Source organism: Polypterus senegalus, chromosome 15 (genome assembly GCF_016835505.1).
Source record: "Polypterus senegalus isolate Bchr_013 chromosome 15, ASM1683550v1, whole genome shotgun sequence".
NCBI lineage: Eukaryota > Metazoa > Chordata > Cladistia > Polypteriformes > Polypteridae > Polypterus > Polypterus senegalus.
Window position 1 is genome coordinate 73,071,367 of NC_053168.1, and position 21,179 is coordinate 73,092,545.

The 21,179-nt window shown below is 37.8% G+C and overlaps 1 protein-coding gene across 3 annotated transcripts in view; it reads left to right on the forward strand.

Annotated features, from left to right (window-relative positions):
- LOC120515667 (trichohyalin-like) overlaps positions 1-21,179 on the forward strand; it is a 974,785-nt gene that overhangs the window by 233,426 nt on the left and 720,180 nt on the right. For all 3 annotated transcript variants that reach the window (XM_039736884.1, XM_039736886.1, XM_039736885.1), the window contains exons 5-6: positions 2,583-2,852; positions 20,789-20,960. In XM_039736884.1, coding sequence (XP_039592818.1) covers positions 2,583-2,852; positions 20,789-20,960 — 442 coding nt within the window. The remainder of the gene's footprint in view (positions 1-2,582; positions 2,853-20,788; positions 20,961-21,179) is intronic.

The window sequence follows — 21,179 nt, forward strand, 5'->3', positions numbered from 1 at the left end:
ACAGTTACAGTGAAAATGTTCAGAAAAATTTCACTAGCAACTGCAATTGTGACTACAATTGTGGAATCAAAGAGAATTTTTTGAGTTTATTAAAAGTCAGTAACTCTTAAATTTTTTTTTAACTATAGCGAATCCTGTCAGTGGTAGCAATGGCGGTTTATGGGCACAATGGGGTACTGTAGTGTTTCGAAAATATGAACAGGATCTGGTACTATTTTATTTATAGTAACAAAGAGGTTGGAGACTATGGAGCAATATTTTGGACAAAATTATACAAATACACATATAAATGTATTGTGAAATGCAAAATTAAATGAACAAAAACACAATTCAATGTTTTATGAAATGTTTTTTGTTATTTATTTCTTTATGTATGTATTTATTTATTTATATATTTATTTATTTCACTGAAATACGCAATGAAATTAAAACTCATATCCACCCACTTAGGTTGCGATGGTGGGCTCTAGCAACTGCTCTGTTTTGATTGGTGAATGGTCAGTGAAGTGCATATTAACAGTTGTGACTGTGCAAAAATCTGTTTAAATCAAGAAAAGGTTTGCATTCATCATCAGAACTTGCATCTGTGGTGTCTGCTGTAAATTTAGCCCTTACTGTATGGCCAAAGACCATACACCCACTCTCCTGAACCAGTCAACACACAGTATTGTCTACAGCCCACCCTCTGCTTTGAAAATGACAGTTTGTACTCCAAGGAGTATTACATGATGCATGTTGTGTAAAATGAAGAAATAATTATATTAAGATATAAAGGAATAAGCAACAAAACGTATTTCATGATGCATATCATTATGTACTGTATATTCACATATCATTGTGTTTCACAATACAGCTATTTGCATATTCAATTACAGTAATCCCTCGCTATATCGCGCTTCGACTTTCGCAGCTTCACTCTATCGATTTTAAATGTAAGCATATCTAAATATATATCACAGATTTTTCGCTGGTTCGCGGATTTCTGCGGACAATGGGTCTTTTAATTTATGGTACATGCTTCCTCAGTTTGTTTGCCCAGTTGATTTCATACAAGGGACGCTATTGGCGGATGGCTTAGAAGCTACCCAATCAGAGCATGTATTACATATTAACTAAAACTCCTCAATGCTATAAGATATGCTTCCCGCGCGGTGCTTGATTGTTTGCTTGTCTCTGCCTCTATCTCACCCTCTCTGACATTCTCTGCGCCTGACGGAGGGGCTGTTTGCACAGAGGCTGTTTGCCTAAAAGATACTGACGCTCCTCTAAAAAATGCTGCTTTATTGCGGTGCTCGCATATTTAAAAGCACACGTATTGATTTTTTGATTGTTTGCTTTAATCTCGCTTTCTCTCTCTGACGTTCTCTGCGCCTGACGGAGGAGATGTGAGCAGAGGGGCTGTTTGCACAGAGGCTGTTTGCTTAGAAGATACTGACGCTCCTCTGAAAAACGCCGCTTTATTGCGGTGCTCCGGCAAACTTAAAAGCACACATATTGATTTTTTGATTGTTTGCTTTTCTTTGCGAGCACTCTCTCTCTCTCTCTTAAATTCTCTGCTCTTGATGCAGACACTCCTTTGAAGAAAAGATATATTTGCATTCTTTTAATTGTGAGAAAGAACTGTCATCTCTGTCTTGTCATGGAGCACAGTTTAAACTTTTGACTAAAGGGTGTTATTTCATGTCTAGAGGCTCTAATAATGTTAACAGTGTGGGAGAGTTTATAAGGGCTTAAAATATATAAAAATAACTATACAAACATATGGTTTCTACTTTGTGGATTTTCATCTTGCGTTCTGGAACGCAACCCCCGCGATCGAGGAGGGATTACTGTAATTCATTATGTCTGAAATACTCATCAATATGAGACTTGTAAAACCATTACACACATTTCTTACAATTGTGGCTGTTCTTGCTTAGCAAATGTACTTGGCTTTTAGAGTAAGACACAGATGAGAAATGAAATGCTGGAAAGTTATGAAGGTTAAGTTTTCACAGGCATAAGGCTTAGTTCTGGTGCACTCTTGAATTTCCTTGTTATGGTCAGTAAAAGAATCTTCTCTGTACCCTTTCCTTTATACTAGATATCTGTCTTCATTACCCAATCAATGATGACCATCAGATTCAGGTGGGGTTGGGTGGGAGTCCCCTTAGAGAATCGCCACTGATGATAGCTGAGCAATGGTGATTGCTTAAACTGCAGCAGAACTACCCACCGCAACATATTTCACAAGCCATATGCCACCCTTTTCCATTGAATACAGCCATGACTGTGCACAACCCAAAAAGTGGGAACCTTTACCCTCTATCTATGGTCTATATGCTACTACCAAAATGAAAACTGCAAGAAAAACATGAGAATGAATATGATCTACTCAACTATATATAGTGACTGCTGCCACTTCAGAAACCCTCTCTTAAACAGTTTTTCAATGGAAAAGAAACACACTCTTTCAGTACCTCTTTGCAGGATCAGCTGCCGGCTTGCTGTGTGAGGAACAAGTCGTGCGTGGCTACAAACATTTTAAAGATTAAGCTGTGGCCATCCTGAGGTTTCTCACTCTCATGTCTTTTTTCCCTCAGGCTCCCCCTGCTCTGGCCATTGCTGCCAGCCCACTGGATCTCCTTGATGAAGAGCCAGCCCCTGCCAGGCACAATTCCCTCGCCCAGACACCCAGGGCTGCCGATTTTGCTGTCGTGGGCCCTCCTGAGGGAATTCCAAATAGAAGACGCCATTGCGGGAATTCCGGCGCTGGGACCAAGCGCAGATGCTTCCGCTGCGGTCAGACCGGTCATCTGGCTAGTAAATGTCACTTCTCCCCTGCTCAGTCTATGGAAGTCGACTTGTCTCAGGTATGTTGCTCCCAGGTCTCATCTAAGTCTCTGAAGCAAGACAGTTTCAGTGTGTCTGTTGCTTTGGCTGGCCAGGCAGATCCCCACCTTGTTGGACACAGGTAGTGACCTCTGTGTGATTCGTCGTGACTGGCTGTGCAAGACTCCCTTCTCTGGCATGGAGGAAGTGAGCATATGCTGTGTTCATGGACATGTTAAGGACTATGAAACTGTGTTGTTTCCTTTGAAGTATAAAGGACAAAACTTTAAAGTCTGGAGTGCTATATCTGATTCTTGCCCCTGGCCCTTGCTGGTGGGGAAGAGGAATACCCTGTTTCCTAGGGTCTTGGCCGACTTCAAGGTGCCGTTGCCGACTCTCCCAGTTGCTTTGGAGGAAGGGGAGGGGCTGGTGGCTAACAGAATTGACCGGGGTACTGACCTGGAAATTGAACCCGACCTCTCCAGTGAGGGGGACTCTTTGGATTTTCTTGAGCGACTGCCCAGTCCTTCTACCGCTACAGAGGCGGTCACTGCCCCAGCTTCAACAAAGGCATCAGCTAGCGAGCAGGCAGATTTTGCACTCTTGCAGCAAGCTGACAGCTCCTTGGAGTTTGAATTCAAGCAGGCTTATGCTGCCAGAGACTCCTATTATGTGGATTGTGAGACCCCCAGCTTCAAAACTCTGTACTTTCTTGTTAAAAGCAGCTTCCTTTATCGGGTGATCTCCGATCGTGTTGGGGCAGTCTGATTGAACAGCTGGTTGTCCCAGCAGAATGCAGGGTAATAGTATTGTCGATGGCTCACGCGCATGTCTTGGGCAGTCATCTGAGTGCTGAAAAGACTAGGGAGCGTATCTCAAAAGGGTTCTATTGGCTAAATATAGGCAAGGATATCAAGCAGTTCTGTAAGTCTTGCCCTGAATGTCAGGTGGTCTCTGCTCTCAGGCCCCCTTGGTCTCTCCTTTCCCTGATGCCTATTTTAGACATTCCCTTTCTATGGGTTGTGTTGGAAATTGTGGGTCTCCTCCCTACAAGTAAGAATGGGAATTACAAAGTCAGGATACCTGGCAGATGGAAACCCGTGCAGATTTTACATGTTAATCTTTTGAAAGAGTGGCATGAACCCCAGGAAGTGTTAACTCCCAAGGCTGCTATGTCACAGACACATGTTGCTATTGGTGACGATTTGACTGACTCACAGAAAGTGGAGTTGCTGTCTCTAATAAGTCAGAACACTGATGTATTTTCCACCTTGCCAGGCTTGACTGCTCTTGCCGAACATAAGATTGCTACGGAGCCTGGTGTTAAGGTGCATATGCGCTGTTTTTGGATATCTGAGGCAAAATGAAATATAAAAGCGACTTGTGCAGTCTGATCATTTTGGTCCCAAAACCCGATGATTCGATTCGGTTCTTTATCGATTTCAGATGCTTACAAAAAGTTTCCAAATTTGATGCTTATCCTATGCACCGTGTTGATGAGTTGTTGGAGAAATTGGGACAGGCTTCATACATCTCCACACTCGATCATATGAAAGTGTATTGGCAGGTGCCTCTTGAAGCTTCCAGTTATGATAAAACAGCATTTGCCAGCCCTGATGGGTTATACAAATTTACTAGACTCCCATTTGGTCTGAATGGCTCCCCTCTTACCTTCCAACATATGATGGATCACATTTTGCAATCTTATTCTGAGTATTCTGGGGAGCATCTCGATGATGTCGTCATTTGGCATTTAGGCATTCACAGTTGGAGTGACTTCAGGCTGTACTAGACAGTTTGAGACAGGCTGGATTGACAGTTAACCCTAAGAAATATAAGTTAGGTATGAGATGCACTATTTAGGTTATTTTATGGCTGGGGGTGTGGCTAGACCTCAGACGCTCCACTATTCAGAAACCCCCTCTGAAACAGTTTTTCAATGGAAAAGAAACACACTACCTTTTTACGGGACCAGCTGCCAGCTTGCTGGCTTGCAACACGACTTTCTCCTCACGCAGGGCTATGAACATTTAAAAGATCGAGCCGTGGCCATCCTGAGGTCTCTCACTCTCCTGTCTTTTTTTCCCTTCAGACTCCCTCTGCTCTGGCCATTGCTGCCGGCCCGCTAGGTCCCCTTGATAAAGAAGACAGTGTTCTTTTGAGCAGGAATCGGGGCCAGTCTGTCACGTTTGACACCTGTTCCTTGTGAGGACGGTTCCTTTCTGTGAGAGACTTGTGTTTGTAACTGGCAGAACAGCAAAAAAGTTTCTACTCCTTGAACTGTCCTGTGCAACTTTGTGACCCAAGCTTGACAATATCTTTGTTCCAGAGTTAAATATGTTTCATAAAATCATTCATACAAAAATAAGCAAACAAAAAATAGTGATTTCTGCCACAATATTGCTTAATTATATGACAATCATAATCATAGGTTATAAAATAATTTATCAACATCCAGAAAAGCTCCATAATTGTGAAAAATCTGTTATCATGCTTGTAACTGGGCTTAGCTGCAACACTGACAATATTATGCTGTTGGGATATCTTCATTTAAGTTTAGCAATATGAGTCCTTCGGAAAAATAAAAGGAATTGAAAGTGCTATTATCCAACCAAGTTAAAATTTTACTACTTAATGTTCTTATACCCTAAAGCCTGTGTGAACTTTAATGTCCTATTTGTACCATCAAGATTAAAACTATACCTAAACATTCCATATGAAGTATCACAAGTATCTTAACAACAACCTCTGTTCTCTTTCACACAAAACATAATACTATGTAACCCAACATCCTATTCGCCAATTGCTTCTGCAAAGTCTCTAGATGGTGGCAGTTAGCCTCAAAGGACACCCAAGTCTTTCATGATTCAGACCTCCCTTTCTGTAATTATCATTACTATTTTTACTTCCTAACTGTTAAACATTGCAGTTTTTTTCCTATAGATCTTCATCCACCACATATCCCCCAAGTCTGAATTCTTTTCAGGCCCTTTTGTAATGATCCACCAATCTACCTTGTTTAACATTCAGCAGATTTATCTTGATCATTAAATTATTCTTTATATAAATTAAACAGGCATTCCACTGTTGATTTCTTAGGGACACCTGTGATGAACTGGGCTTTTGACCATGCAGAATTTATTTTCCAATTATTTTTTACTTTGGTAGCATTTACATTTTTGATAATTATTTAACTATTGTTATCACTTTACCATTTTATTTATCATTTATGTCTAAGGGTGCACCATTTCCTGTGCTTTGTTATTAGTATCACTACCTTGGTTGCTACCACATGGTTACTGACAGTATTTAAGATGGTGGCATGCTCTCAACTACTCGAACTTCAAAACTCGAAGTTTTTGGATCCAGTAACCAAACCTTGCAGTGTCTTTATTACAAATTATTTTAAGGAATTATAGTGTTTGTGAGTTTTTCTAAATGTGATTTTTTGTTTTTTTTCCTTTGGCAGCTTAGCTTAATCTTTTAGGCTTTGACTTTTGTCTGTTTTTGACAATTTGTTTTCATGTTGTGGTATTATGGTTTTTCGTTATTTCTTTTTTTTTCTTAATTTATTACTGGTTTCCTGCATTTCACTAATTGTAGCAGAACCTAATGAGGAAAATGATTCTCACTCTATAACCCATTGTTTTGTAAACTTAATGCAATACAGTAAATGTGTGCACACTGCACCTTGAATTACTACTGGTATGCTTCTAGTAGCCTCTTATGAGATATCTTATCAGGAGCTTTTTGAAAATCACAATAAATAGAAACCGTGTCTCTCCCACGTAACCATTTAGAATGTTTCCTAACATACTTGTGCTTGAGACCTGTTTCTCCATCTTGTCTTTAACAACTGTATTAATAATAGATAATAATAATTAATTACATCTATATAGAGCTTTTCTCATTATTCAAAGTACTTTACATAGACAATGGTGCCCACTTCAGTCTCCACCAATGTGTAGCACACACCTGGATGATGTGACAGGAGCCATTATTGTGCCACTGCACTCACTACACATTAGCTATTAGGTGGTGAAGGAGTGTGAGAGAGAGAGACAGTTAAGAGACAGGATATGATTAGGGGGCCAAAATAGACGTGGCCATGATGGGCAGTTTAGCCAGGACATCAGGATAAACCCTACTCTGTTTCAGAGATGCCCAGGGATCTTTAATGACCACAGAGATTCAGGACCTCAATTTTATGTTTCCTCTGAAGAAGGGTGCCATATTTACAGCACAGTGTCCTCATCGCTGCACTCAGGCATTTGGAACCCCCCAGCTGGCCTCCTCAACACTTCTTCCAGCACAACCCTAACTTTTCCAAGATGGTCTCCCATTCAAGTCCCGACCTGGCCTGACCATGCTTATCTTCAGGTGGATGATATTTTATGAAGTGAAGGTGGTAAGGCTGCTGACAAAAGCATTTACACATTAAGCTACTTGACTTATACCTATCAGAGTTGTCTTCAATCACATTGATTTGAATATATAGCGGTTTGATAATTGCTAACTTCTACTCTTTAGGAATTTCAATCTATGTAATATCTTCTTTACATATATGTTAAAGGAGTATATTACCTTCTTCTAGCACTAATGAATAAATAATATCAGGTTCAAGAGATTTACATGATCTGTACTTTTTTAATACTTGTTTGTCTGTAAACTCTTAATTGTTGAACATTTTATTAATATTTCGTGTAGCTACTGGGTGGCTTTCATAGGAAAAAATGGAAGAGAATTTGGAAATGAGGGCATTCATTTTATACTTTGTATTTATCTTCCCCATTGCTTCTGTTAATAAACCTTTTCATCTTTGAACATTCTGTATATTAAATACAGTACTTCAAGAATCTCATGGGGTTTATTTTTTCAGTGCCATTCTTCTTTAACTGATTGTTGCCATTAATCATTTCCTTTTTAACTGCTGTCCACATGTGCTTATAAGCCCTGTGTTAAACAGCAGAATTATTTATCCTGTATGGGCTTTTCCTGTTTTAATTTCATTTTTAACTCCTTACCAGTTTTGTTCTCCAAATTCTTCTCAACTTATAGATGATTTTGACCTGCATTATATGAAGTCAAACTTTGATGCCAGTCTTTGTTGTTTGTTTTTTTGCATTAATTAGTCAATACATTTGCTTCTGTATGTTCCTTCTGTCCAAACTCTAAACCTTAAGTTATGATTATTAGAACATAATGAGGGGACTGAATAGTGGTTTGTGCCACTTCCTTAGTGGTCCAAAGTCCTATTTTCAATTCCCATCCCTGACATTACACATTCTCTTATATTAATGAGCTCAGGCCAATGAAGAGAGCAGTAGATTTTCAGAGAGTGCCTTGGTTGTAAAGTGTACCCAGTGTTACATGGAAGATGAAGACTGTGCCTAGATACTAGCTCACTTGTGGTTCTCTACAAAAGGATATGTGCCAGTTCCTGAGGGGTGATATATAAGGGTGATAAAAAGGAGAATCTACCCTTTAGCTAAATCTCTGGTCCAGGACTAACACGTGGAATTCTGCCCTGACTGTGGAAAATTGAACCAGTTCTTTGTCTTTTTACACATATTGAAGGATTCAATGGAGTCTGCAAGTCCAATCAATATGGGCTTTGCAGACTCTCTGTTTCTTGTCGCTAATGCTATCTGCTGGAACTTTATCCAGCTCCCTCCTCTTCCACACACTGAAGTGAATCTCACTCCAATGTGTTATGATCAAAATTGAATCGCTGTCTCCAAATGTGTGGGCACAGTCCTCCACCTGAAGAAAAAGGTTAGTAGACAGCGGCTTTTTAAGCAAAGGAGGGGATCTTGTTTATGAAAATGTAGAGGTAACTGTAAGATTGGCCAGCAATTGCAGCAACAGCTGCAGTTTTGCAGACTTTGTACTAGGCTGTGATGGTGAAGCAGGAGCTAAGTCCTACAGACAAAGTTCACACCTCACGCCATGGGCTCTGGGTAATGACCAAAAGAATGAGGGCTAAATGTGCAAACAACCAAACTAAGGTGTGGAGAGCAGTAATAAAGGAACACCTTGGAATGGAATTAATGCTTCTCCAGTTCGAACAGAGCCAGTGGAGGTGGCTGAGGTATGCAGTTAGAATGCCCTCTGATCACCTGGCATATGTCAGTGTAAAATGTACAGTCAACTGTCAGAAAACTCAGTACATGGCTTTGATGTTAAATGGCTCAGCATGCTGGAATTCTTCAGGTGGAGCTAAAGCTAAAGACTGTTGCTCATGATAGAGTGGCTTGGTTTGTTTATCCACAAGCTGCCACTATGACAATCAGCAGTAGATAAGTTAGTCTGGTAAAATAAAGAGTGAGAAAGACTTCCATATTTTTGCTTAATCTAGCCTTTGTAGGAACATATTTTTAGATGTTCCTTAATTTTTTTCCAAAGGTTATATTTGCATATTTTAACAGGTATAAATTATAGATGTTTGAAACACATTATTAAAAGTAGTTTAAATCAACTTATATTTGGAAATACTTGGACCTCTGGTCTTCCTATGATCAAGGTTCCAGCCCCAGTAGTTTGAGAGTAGCAGCAGGTAGCTGCACCACACGTGCTTGCCACACAGCGAGTGCTGCTGCTGTCATTCATATTTTTCCTATCACAGAATTGGACTCTACAATTTGCTTCACATTGTCGTTGATTTTCTTTTTCTTTCTACCATGTCACCTCCTTGATCAGTTTGGCTAAGAAAGATGCAAAGCCTGTTAACTGTTTTGCTGCTAGCCACATTTTTTGCTTCACAAACACACATTACTTCATAAGATTTCAGGTAAGACAAAGATCAAGGTTCTAACCCAAGCGGTTCACGAATATAAGTGTGACAGAGGAACACAATCCTTAGCATTTTTATATAGATAGATAGATAGATAGATAGATAGATAGATAGATAGATAAATAGATAGATAGATAGATAGATAGAGAGATGGTATTTTATTACATATTTTAAAGTTATTTAATAAACATTTTATTTATTATTTTATTATTATTTATCTACTCATGGACAACTCTGAAGGAATGTTTTAGATAGATTTGATTTGGCATAAATATCTCTTTGCAGTACATGTATTAAAATCAAAAGTAAAAAATCATTACTAGCTTAAAAAATAATTAGCAACCAGTTTTAGTGGAAACATTTTAAACAAATAGTAAATAAAATACCAAAATTGAAACTTATAAATTCATTCATCTACCTCTAATAAATTATCATATTCCGATATTCCCTTTGTTCTATTTTCATTATTTTAATTTAAAATATACTTTATATAAAATGAACAAGTAAAATTGTATTTGAAAAACAAAAGGTTTAGTGTTTTTTATGTATCCATATATATACATTCTTCCAGCTGTACCCCTGATAAAAATATGTACGTTCGAAACCCGAGAGGCCTGAATATTTTGTTCTTTAAGTGCTTTCAGCACTCATAATTTTAAATAGATTTTTAAAAAAATAACAATTCTTAAGGTAATGCTTTAACAAATAAAGGGATTTATTGGTTGTAAAAAGACATTGAATGTCTTTTTTAGTTACATTAGGAGCAAACAAAATGTCTCATTGTCACAGCTTTGGCATTCTTGTTGAACTGAAATCAGCTTTTGGGCAACCGTAAGTAGCCTGTTTAAGTGTAGCAGATAAAAAGCACATGCTGTTTTGGAGGCTTCGTGTTACTCAGCGCAGCATCTATTGCTGGATCTTGTTATTAATCATGACTTTCTCATTCTGGGCCCATCCCATTCATGTTGCTTCTTCAGTCTATTGATCTTTGCAAGCAAATCTCCAGCTCTTGTAATTTAATTGCTCTTCCTCTCCATTAAATTATTCCATCTCAGGTGGCTAGGAATTGTCAGAGAGTTTCCAACCAAGCTATCTTTATCTATTGTTATGCCTCCACTCTTTCTCTTGACCTTTCAGCTCCGAAACATGGTTCTACTGCTTGAAATCTGCGACACCAGTGGCGTCCTCCTGATCCTGCAGTTTCTGTCACACTTTTCTCTCCTCAGTGCAGAGCTGTGAGTTGTGGGACAATGATTCTGTCCTGTCACCTACCTGGATTTTCAATATTCCACACTCTATTAATGCTTTGCTTTCTTTTTAAAACTGACTTCTATGCAGTTCACATTGTGTAATTCTTTTAATATTGCTTCAGATGAGATCACTCTTGCCTTTACATACTACCATTGACCCTTTGGACTGTGGATGACTATTGCTTTACATCTTTCTTTTATTTTCTTCATCATCTTCAATATTTGTCCTATTCAGCTCCTTGTTCTTAGTTGGCCAGTCTTCTTTAACATGGGCCACTATCCAACTGCTACCCAAATTCTCAACTAAATTCAGAATACTTGCTACACTTAAAGTACTCTCTTCATGCGAGGAACCAGATGAAAATGTTTTTCCTGAACTGTGGGACCCTACATGATTTTGCTCCTCACTACCACCGAGTTTGTTACTCCCTAATAAAGCATTTTGTTAGTGTCAATAAGAAGAACACTAATCATCATAAATGTGAACACTATTGTATCAATTTTAAAATGTATACAATTGTAATCTACTGTATATATATAAAAGTCAATGTGTGTATGTATGTTCCAGCATCACGTCCGAATGGCTGGAGCGATTTTCATGAAACTAGATACACATGTTCCTCATTGGTTGACTAAAAATACTGTAGGGTGAAATCAGCCGTAACCCACCCCCTTCTGGGTAGAGTGGGAGGTGATCTTGCGGTTTTGTACGCATGTTATCATCCAGTTGACATTCTGAACGACCACCAGAGGGTGAACTGGAGGTGACTGCCAGTATTCTTTATGTTTGAGCACCACCGCACACATGTTGCTTTTGAAATTAAAAAGAGTTGGCATCCCAACTATTTTTATGACTCATTCTGTCTTTGTGACTCAAACAGAACTATATATATAAAGCAGACTGTAACAGTCTTAAAGTCTTGAATGTATGTTATCATCCAGTTGACGCTCGGAACGTTTCTGGTGTGCTCCATAAAAGCAACCAACAGTTTTATCATAAAAAATTGTTTTTGTTTGTCGTTTAATGTTTGTTTTTGTTAACTGTATTTTCATCTTGTATTATTCTTATTGTAAGAATGTTGTAGTGGTAATTAAATTAAATCAGCCTAAAAATAATATTAGTTTAAAATACGTTCTTTTACGTTGTCGAAAATTCTGCATGTAAAAACTTATTACTACACCACAAAACTAAAATTAATCTGTCAAGAAACCTTAAAAAAGGCTTTGCTTTTCCCATCATTTTTACACTACTTTGAACATATTCCATAATTATATTTTGCTTAAAATATAATCTATTATATCTATTATATCTATACTAATAAAAGGCAAAGCCCTCACTGACTCACTCACTCACTGACTCATCACTAGATAGATAGATAGATAGATAGATAGATAGATAGATAGATAGATCGATAGATAGATACTTTATTAATCCCAAGGGGAAATTCACGTAATCCAGCAGCAGTATACTGATACAAAGAAACAATATTAAATTAAATAGTAATAAAAATGAAAAAAATTAAAATAAAATTAATATTCGTGATTTACTCCCTCGGTGGAATTGAAGAGTCGCATAGTGTGGGGGAGGAACGATCTCCTCAGTCTGTCAGTGGAACAGGACAGTGACAAAAGTCTGTCACTGAAGCTACTCCTCTGCCTGGAGATGATCCTGTTAAGTGGATGCAGTGGATTCTTCATGATTGACAGGAGTTTGCTTAGTGCCCGTCGCTCTGCCACAGATGTTAAACTGTCCAACTTTAATCCTACAATGGAGCCTGCCTTCTTAACAAGTTTGTCCAGGCGTGAGGCGTCTTTCATCTTTATGCTGCCACCCCAGCACACCACCGCGTAGAAGAGTACACTAATTCTCCAACTTCCCGTGTGGGTGGAAGGCTGAAATTTGGCATTCTCATTCCTAACAGCTTCCTTACAAAAGTTGGGCAGGTTTCATTTCGAAATTCTACGCGTAATGGTCATAACTGGAATCTATTTTTCACCATATACTGTAATGGAGTTGAGCTCGAAAGCCGTGGGGGGCGGAGTTTCGTGTGACATCATCACGCCTCCCACGTAATTACGTGAACTGACTGTCCACGCAGTATGTAGAAAACCAGGAAAAGCTCCAAAAAGCGCTGAAGAAAACATGCATTATATAATTGAGAAGGCAGTGAAACAATAAGAAGCGAGTGAGTGACATATACAACCATATTCATTAGTGCTGCTACTTCGGAAACAAAGCACGGTGTAAACCTAAAGTTTAAATTAAGTTCATAGACAGGCTGCCGCTGGCGTTTGTCATGCCCACTGGTAATGCGGGATACAAGTTTAATGAGAGGACACAGGATATAAACGAGAGTTTTGATCACTTTGTAACTAAGTTAAAATTGCACGTGAAGGGCTGTGCTTATGCAAATTCCGAGAGACTTTGACTTTATATATTCCAGCGCTGACTTTATATATTCTGACACTGACTTTATATATTCAAGTTTTGACTTTATATATTAAGAAAAAAGTTTTGACTTTATGTATACCGACGCCGACTTTATATATTCAAGTTTTGACTTTATATATTCCAACAGTGACTTTATATATTCAAGTTTTGACTTTATATATTCTGACGCCGACTTTATATATTCAGAAAATCAATGTATTTTCCTGTTTGGCACCCCATAGTATATGTGTGTGTGTATATATGTACACATGTATGTATATACAGTATATATATATATATATATATATGCCAGCAACACTCATGACAATGACAAAACAATTACATTGTCAATCATGTTACGTTATTATTAAAATGTTTCCTTTTCTTTTTACTTCTCCGCTGCCAAGCGCGGGTATTTTGCTATATATATATATAGATATATATATACTGTATATATATTTGATATGACAACAACACTCATATCAATGACAAAATACATTAATAATCATGTTACATTATTTTTAAAATTTTTCCTTTTCTTTTTCATAACTTCTTTAAACACACTACTTTTCCGGGTATTCTGCTAGTTATATATAAGACTAGCAGAATACCCGCGCTTCGCAGCGGAGAAGTAGTGTGTTAAAGAAGGTACGAAAAAGAAAAGGAAAAATTTTAAAAATAACGTAACATGATTGTTAATGTAATTGTTTTGTCATTGATATGAGTGTTGTTCTCATATCTATCTATCTATATATCTATCTATCTATCTATCTATATATATATATCTCTATCTATATATATATATCTATATATATATATCTCTATCTATCTATCTATATCTATATCTAAATATATATCTATATATATATATATATATATATATATATTGGCAGCGGAGAAGTAGTGTGTTAAAGAAGGAAAGAGAAAGAAAAGGAAACATTTTGAAAATAACGTAACATGATTGTCAAAGTAATTGTTTTGTGTATTTGCGCAGCGCCACGAAGTTGTTTTCGTAGCTGCATCAGAAAATGTAGCACGACGTCTGACACGCCTCCTTTTTACTGTTTTCTCACAGCTTGGATTGCTGCTGTCATACACACACACACACACACACACACACACACACACACACACATACATATATATATACATATATATACAGTACACATACATATCTTCATATCTATATACATATCTACATATACACTTATATATATACATACCTATCTACAGCATATATACACACACATACATACACACACACAAATCTATAATAATAAAAGGCAAAGCCCTCACTCACTCACTCACTCACTCACTCACTCACTCACTGACTCATCACTAATTCTCCAACTTCCCATGTAGGTAGAAAGCTGAAATTTGGCAGACTTATTCCTTACAGCTTACTTACAAAAGTTAAGCAGGTTTCATTTCAAATTCTTCTGACCCCATCTTAACGGTCATAACGGTCGATAACGCTCTGAAATTTGGACAACGCTTACCGCCATGTGGAACTTTCTTATTTATGGCCCCATCTTCTCGTACAAATTTGGTAGGCGGCTTCCTGCACTAACTGAAACCAATGTACGAAACCGATGTCTGTACTTATTTCGTGGTATGATGCCACTGTCAGGCCATATTGAACTTTTCAACAGTCTTTGTTACTTATGGGCCCATCTTCAAGAAATTTGGTACACGGGTTCCCAACGCTGACTGAATCCTACTTACGTACATATATACGTCCATAGCCTGCACCTCGGTCACCGCGTGAGGTGGCGCTGTGTCCCCCATCCCAACGCCTCCCACGCTGTTGGCTGGCTGCCTGCCTATATAAGACTTTCCGTCGCCCGTCTCTACATTCCCTTCCTTGCTTCGCCACGGGATTCACGCCTCCCTACTGATAACTACAGCCCTAATTTGTTTAATCCACGGCTTCTCCGCTGTTTTATTGTTTGTTTATTACAATTATAGGTATTGTATAGGTATTTTACAATTACTTTACATTGCTCAGGTACCCATTTCCTTTATCATTCCAACCCCCATTAACATGTCTATCGAGATGATCACTATCGATCAAAGAACTGTCACTTACCGAAAGTGGTTTCCTGCCCGAGATACCACCTACCTTTTCCATTCTCTTTGTTACATATTGCACGGCCATATCAGGCTCACTCTTGATATCCGGAGGAAGATTCTGTCTTATGTATTGAATGACTGGGACAGGTTCAAGGTGTGGACTGATTACGGTACAGGAGATAATTATACTACACAGGAGCACTATAAGAGTGAAATGCTTAAGCCCTTCACCTATGGTTCCGCATGTGAGTTGATGGCTGCCACTGAATTGTTCGGTTGTCGTTTTCAAGTGTACCGAAATGGCCAAATAGTTTACACCTTTCGACAACCGCCAATGCCTCTTAAACATCTTCAATTCACAGGTGACGATTTCAGTAGTGGACACTTTGACGCTTATGAATGTTTAAACTCTCAAAAGCTGGATGTGATTTTATCAATGAAACCGGTTGTGTGCTTACAACGCTTGACAGATGCCAAATGTCACTTCAACACAACAAATCCTGCAAATACTGTCGTAATTGAAACAAACCATGAAACTGAAACCGATTATGACAGCAACAATCCAAGCTGTGACATTTGAGACAAGATTACTGTTCACATGGCCAACTGTAAGTTACATGCTCAAGAGTAAGCTCAGCGCGCAGCTTGGTCATGTTACAACCGAGGGCCGAACTGACAACATGGTATACAAAGAGATCCTTAACAAATAATTATTGGCATATTTTCCCTCAGTTTAAAAAGGTTTAATTTTCTTCTTAATAAAAATTTTAATGTAGTATTTCGCCATGCTGGTATTTTGCTAGTAATATATATGTGTGTATGTATGTATGTGTGTGTGTGTGTGTGTGTGTGTGTGTGTATATATATATATATATATATATAAAATGTAGATGGGGTGTGTGTTTATATATATATATTTATATACACATACATACATATATATTCACATACATATACTTGTGTGTATGTTTGTATGTGTCTATATGTGTGTGTATAGCTTTGGTCACTGAGTGCAAGGGAAAAATAATAAAATATAGTCTATAAGTTATTAAACAGTAAAACATTAACGTTTTAAGAAGTACAGGTACATTGAGCACTACTGGAGTGGTTTGGTAAACTACATTTTAAAGACTGTGTAACACAACAGGTAAGTAACTAACAGCAGCTAAAATGTATATGGATCATCTCTCGGTAGTAGATCCCTTTTGAAAGGCGCTACACGACGGCTGTGGTATAGAAATTACATTTTCTATGTGAACGCTCAAATTTGTGCCTCTGGTAATGTGCCTTACCGGCATTTAAAGAAAATTAGTTTTGTGTCCTCTGCAGTGTTAAGAGAGAAAGGCTTTGGTTTGGGATAAAAGGAAAAAGGTGTAAAGAAAGGAAAGTTGCCTTTTCTTTTATATAGTATAGAGAGATGTGTTCGCTGACGCTATGATCGCCTTTTGGGGACAGTCGGGTGGGTCTTGTGTAGACTGGTGAGACGCCCCGCCATTAATCGGCTGTGATGGCACTGTCAGTCCTCCACTCGTGCGTGTCTTCATAATCCGAGCTGACAACCTCATAATCGTAACGCAAAAGAAAGTGTGAATCGCCTTAATATTATTTTGCCGGTGTAGAAAAGGGGTCCCGTGGTTTGCACTTGTCTGGGCTATAGCGCAGGGGGAGGATGAAAAAAATTAAAAGTGCTCACTTTGACTTAAGGCAGAAGCGCAGTCAGCGCCTCAAAGGCCGGCACAGCTATGCACGCGCACTGGCTGCTCGACTTTTGCAGGGCAGCAGACTACAGTTTTTGCAGACACGCTCATGATATCAAAAGTCTCAGCGCTTTTGGAGGTCATTCATATATTATATATATAGCAAAATACCCGCCGCAGCGAGAAGTAGTGTGTTAAAGAAGTAATGAAAAGAAAAGGAAACATTTTAATAATAACGTAACATGATTGACATTGTCATGAGTGTTGCTGTCATATATATGCCTGCCTAAATAAGTCACCCTCGCTTGCTCTTACTTTATTTACCGCTCATTTAATCATGGCTAGTGGCGGAAAAATTATAAAATGGAAGGAGGATGGCTTTACCAAAACAATTATTGATGGCTTAATCGATTATTCATAAAGCTTGAATTGGTGATCTGTTTTTCTGTGTTAACCTCATATTTTTTCATACTTCTTCTCAAACTAAGGTGGTGCGAGGGTAAAATGAATCGGGATGCACTGATCAATGTAATCGTGTACCAGGAAATCATGCATTGACAAAAGCTCCCTTTGCTTGTAATGCAAAGTGTGATTAAATGCATTATTTTTAACGTTATGGAGCACATGCATCAAGCTTCTCAGCTGTGCTTGTGCTAAGAAAAGGAAAGATTTTAAAAATAACGTAACACGATTGTCAATGTAACCTTTTGTAAGTAGTGCCTGGAGGATTCAGTGTGAGAAACTCTAGAGACAGCGTGTGTATTAACTTGTGGATTTTTCTGTGAGTATTTGGTGGCAGTGTGACAAAGTTGCTTCGAAGACGGCGGCGCTGGAGCTCAGCTCAGAGCAAATGAGGAAATGGGAGGGGAGATGATGACGTGACTCCCCACCCGCCTTTAACTGTCAATCCCCACAAACACAGTCTCGGAATTTGCATAAGCACACCCCTTCACCTACAATTTTAACTTAGTTACAAAGTGATCAAAACTCTCGCTTATATCCCGCCCTCTCATTAAACTTGTATCCCGCATTACCTGTGGGCATGTGAAACGCCAGCGTAGCCTGTCTATGAACTTAATTTAAAGTTTAGGTTTACACCTTGCTTTCTTTCCGAGGTAGCAGCAGTCATGAATATGGTAGTATATGTCACTCGCTCGCTTCTTATTGTTTTTCGCTGTCTTCTCAATTATATTATGCATGTTTTCTTAAGCCCTTTTTGGAGGTCTTCCTGGTTTCAGTTCACGTGAATACGTGGGAGGCGTGATGATGTCACACGAAACTACGCCCCACGCCATTCCAGCTCAACTCCATTACAGTTAATGGAGAAAAATAACTTCCAGTTATGACCATTAGGCGTAGAATTTCGAAATGAAACCTGCCCAACTTTAGTAAGTAAGGTGTAAGGAATGAGCCTGCCAAATTTCAGCCTTCTACCTACACGGGAAGTTGGAGAATTAGTGATGAGTCAGTGAGTGAGTCAGTGAGTGAGGGCTTTGCCTTTTATTAGTATAGATAAGTAAGCAACTTTATTTTTATCTACCATAAACATCCTATATTTATTTTGTGGATTCAGCGGCTGTCTTTGAGATTTTTGTTCATTCATTAATGAACTAAATGTCATTTGCTTTGCAACATTGTAGCTAACGTGTTAGTGTTACAATTTTTTTGGAAAAAAAAAATAGGATTTTTTTTTTTATACGTTCATAATCAAAAAATTAATTTAATTAACTTATCAAAATTGAAGGTAAATTAAAAACAAACTGATTTAATTGATTGTAAAAGAATTTCAATTGGAAAAGACTAACTAGAGATTCACTCTTGTCTGTCTGTTATCATCTGCTTGACGCTTGGAACATTTGCACAATCATTGAAAATTGCTGGAATCAATTTGGGCACAGCCTGTTTCTCTCATGGACAACCATATGTGGCATGTACGAAGTCCTAAGAACCTTTATATATTGGCGAAATAATGAAAAACTAAAAACATTGTACTTAACTAGGCACTTCAGGAAACAATAAAAGCATATTACTGAGTCTTTATTGTTTGTTAATTTATTTTTATTTTTAAAGTTTTTTTAATTATATTTTTCGCAAACAATAAAAAAAACACTTTATTTCAGTTAGTATCAACATATATAAAATTTTGCAGTAAATAATTTTACTGTTTCATAATTCTTTTGAATCCCAGGAATCCACCTTAATTAAAGGATATGTGTCCATCCGGTTGTTATGTCCCTGTCCTTCCAAAAGATTCTACATCACAAACATTTTTATGAATTGCTTTGCATTTTTCATTCCAACAGATGGCACGTCACAAACATTTTTAGTAATAAAATGCTTTGTATTTGTCATGGTAATAGACAGTACATCACGAATGTTACCACTGCTTTTAAATATTCCATGCCAAATGGCATATCACAGTTGCACAGTGCATTGCAAATGTTAATGCTGAGGCCTGCGTTGATTACTTAAATTATTCCCCATCTTAGATGAATAGCACATCTAGTTAAAATGGTGTTCAAAACAGACTGATAGGATTGTATTCAATAAAATGATTAACTTTTAATCTGATTACCTTTTTAAATGCATTATTTAAATATTTTGAGTTATTTATGTGCTTTTTTGTTTAATCTTCAGATCATTATCAAATTTACACATCATTCACATTCTGATAAAGCATTTCTCATATTTGTTGCAAAGTTCAATACTATAGCAGTAACAATTTGATTGGACTAAAACATGTAATCCTAATAATCAATATGTATTCAAATATTTTTCCCTTACCTTCACTAACTGTAGTTATTATGATTTCTTTTTGCATATTAATTTATGGACACAATATCTATATATATAATTTACTAAGGCAAGGCACCCATGGAAAGCACGCCGGAAGGGGCGTGGACTCACTAAGCTGCCAAAAAGTAAGACACCTATGGCGCACGCAGGAAGGAGCCACGCCGGAGATGAATCACCATATGCAGCGTGTAAAAAGGTTTGCGAGGGCTATCCCATGGGATCCTTAAAACAATCCTTTACAACTGAGGTTAAAACACAATGAAGTAATCAGTCTTTAAAAAGAGAGTTTTCGGTTACGACGCACGACCGCGTGCCCCATAGCAAACTGTTTTACACGCTACATACAGCAATTCACATCCGTGACAAACATGCGTCTTCTTAGATGCTGCTGCAGGAACAAGGAAAGTCTACGTGAGTCACAGGTGCATCTGGACTGTGCAAAGACGACAACGACTCAAGTGACGAGTTGGAGGTGGGCACATGAGCGATGGCGGTCCGCCAGTTTTCAGTCACGGACGATTGTGTTGGTTCATTCCGTGCATTGTTATAATGTTGCTTTTCTTGCTGATTTATTACATTACCGGGTTGGCTAGTTTCTATTATTCAGGGTTTAATTGAAGTTTGTTTTTCAATTATAGTGTTCAAGAAGTAATAAAATAAGTGATGTTTGCATTTTTGTGTATTTTAAATTTTGGCATCAAATTTACAACCAATTTTAGATTCTTGAAAATTTTTCTCAGTGATTTATGGAATTACAGTTTAAGACTGTGTTGTTTTTTTATAATCAGTTCATACCATTGCAGTCAAGTAATCATCTATGCAGATTAATAGCACTGACTCAACTTAAAATCTTATCCTGAGCAATTTTGTAATATTGTGTACTTCCTGCACTATGAAGACATTTGGTTATATTTCATTATTTTTTTATATTTTGTAGAATGCTGGAGTTGAGAGCAGAAGTGTCAGAAGAGCTGCAGTTAAAAGATCAATGAACAGACACATACCCCAGGAGGCTGGCATTTATGCCCAGCTTGTGAACACAGACGATAACAAGTCTTTTGCCTCTTTCTATGGTGGTTCATTCCAAGGAAATAGAAAAGCAGACTCTTGTGAGTAAAAAAAAAATATTTTGCAGGTTTTGTATTAATAATACACAGCAAAGATTGTATAGATTTTTAAATAGCTTAATACTGTACATTATTATAATTACCAGAGTTACAAAATTCTTTCTGAGAAAGCATTCATTACAGTTATATAAAAAACAACAAAAACAAATCAGTTTTGAAAAGTAAAAAATAATATATTAGGTACAGAGGTCTCAAATGATT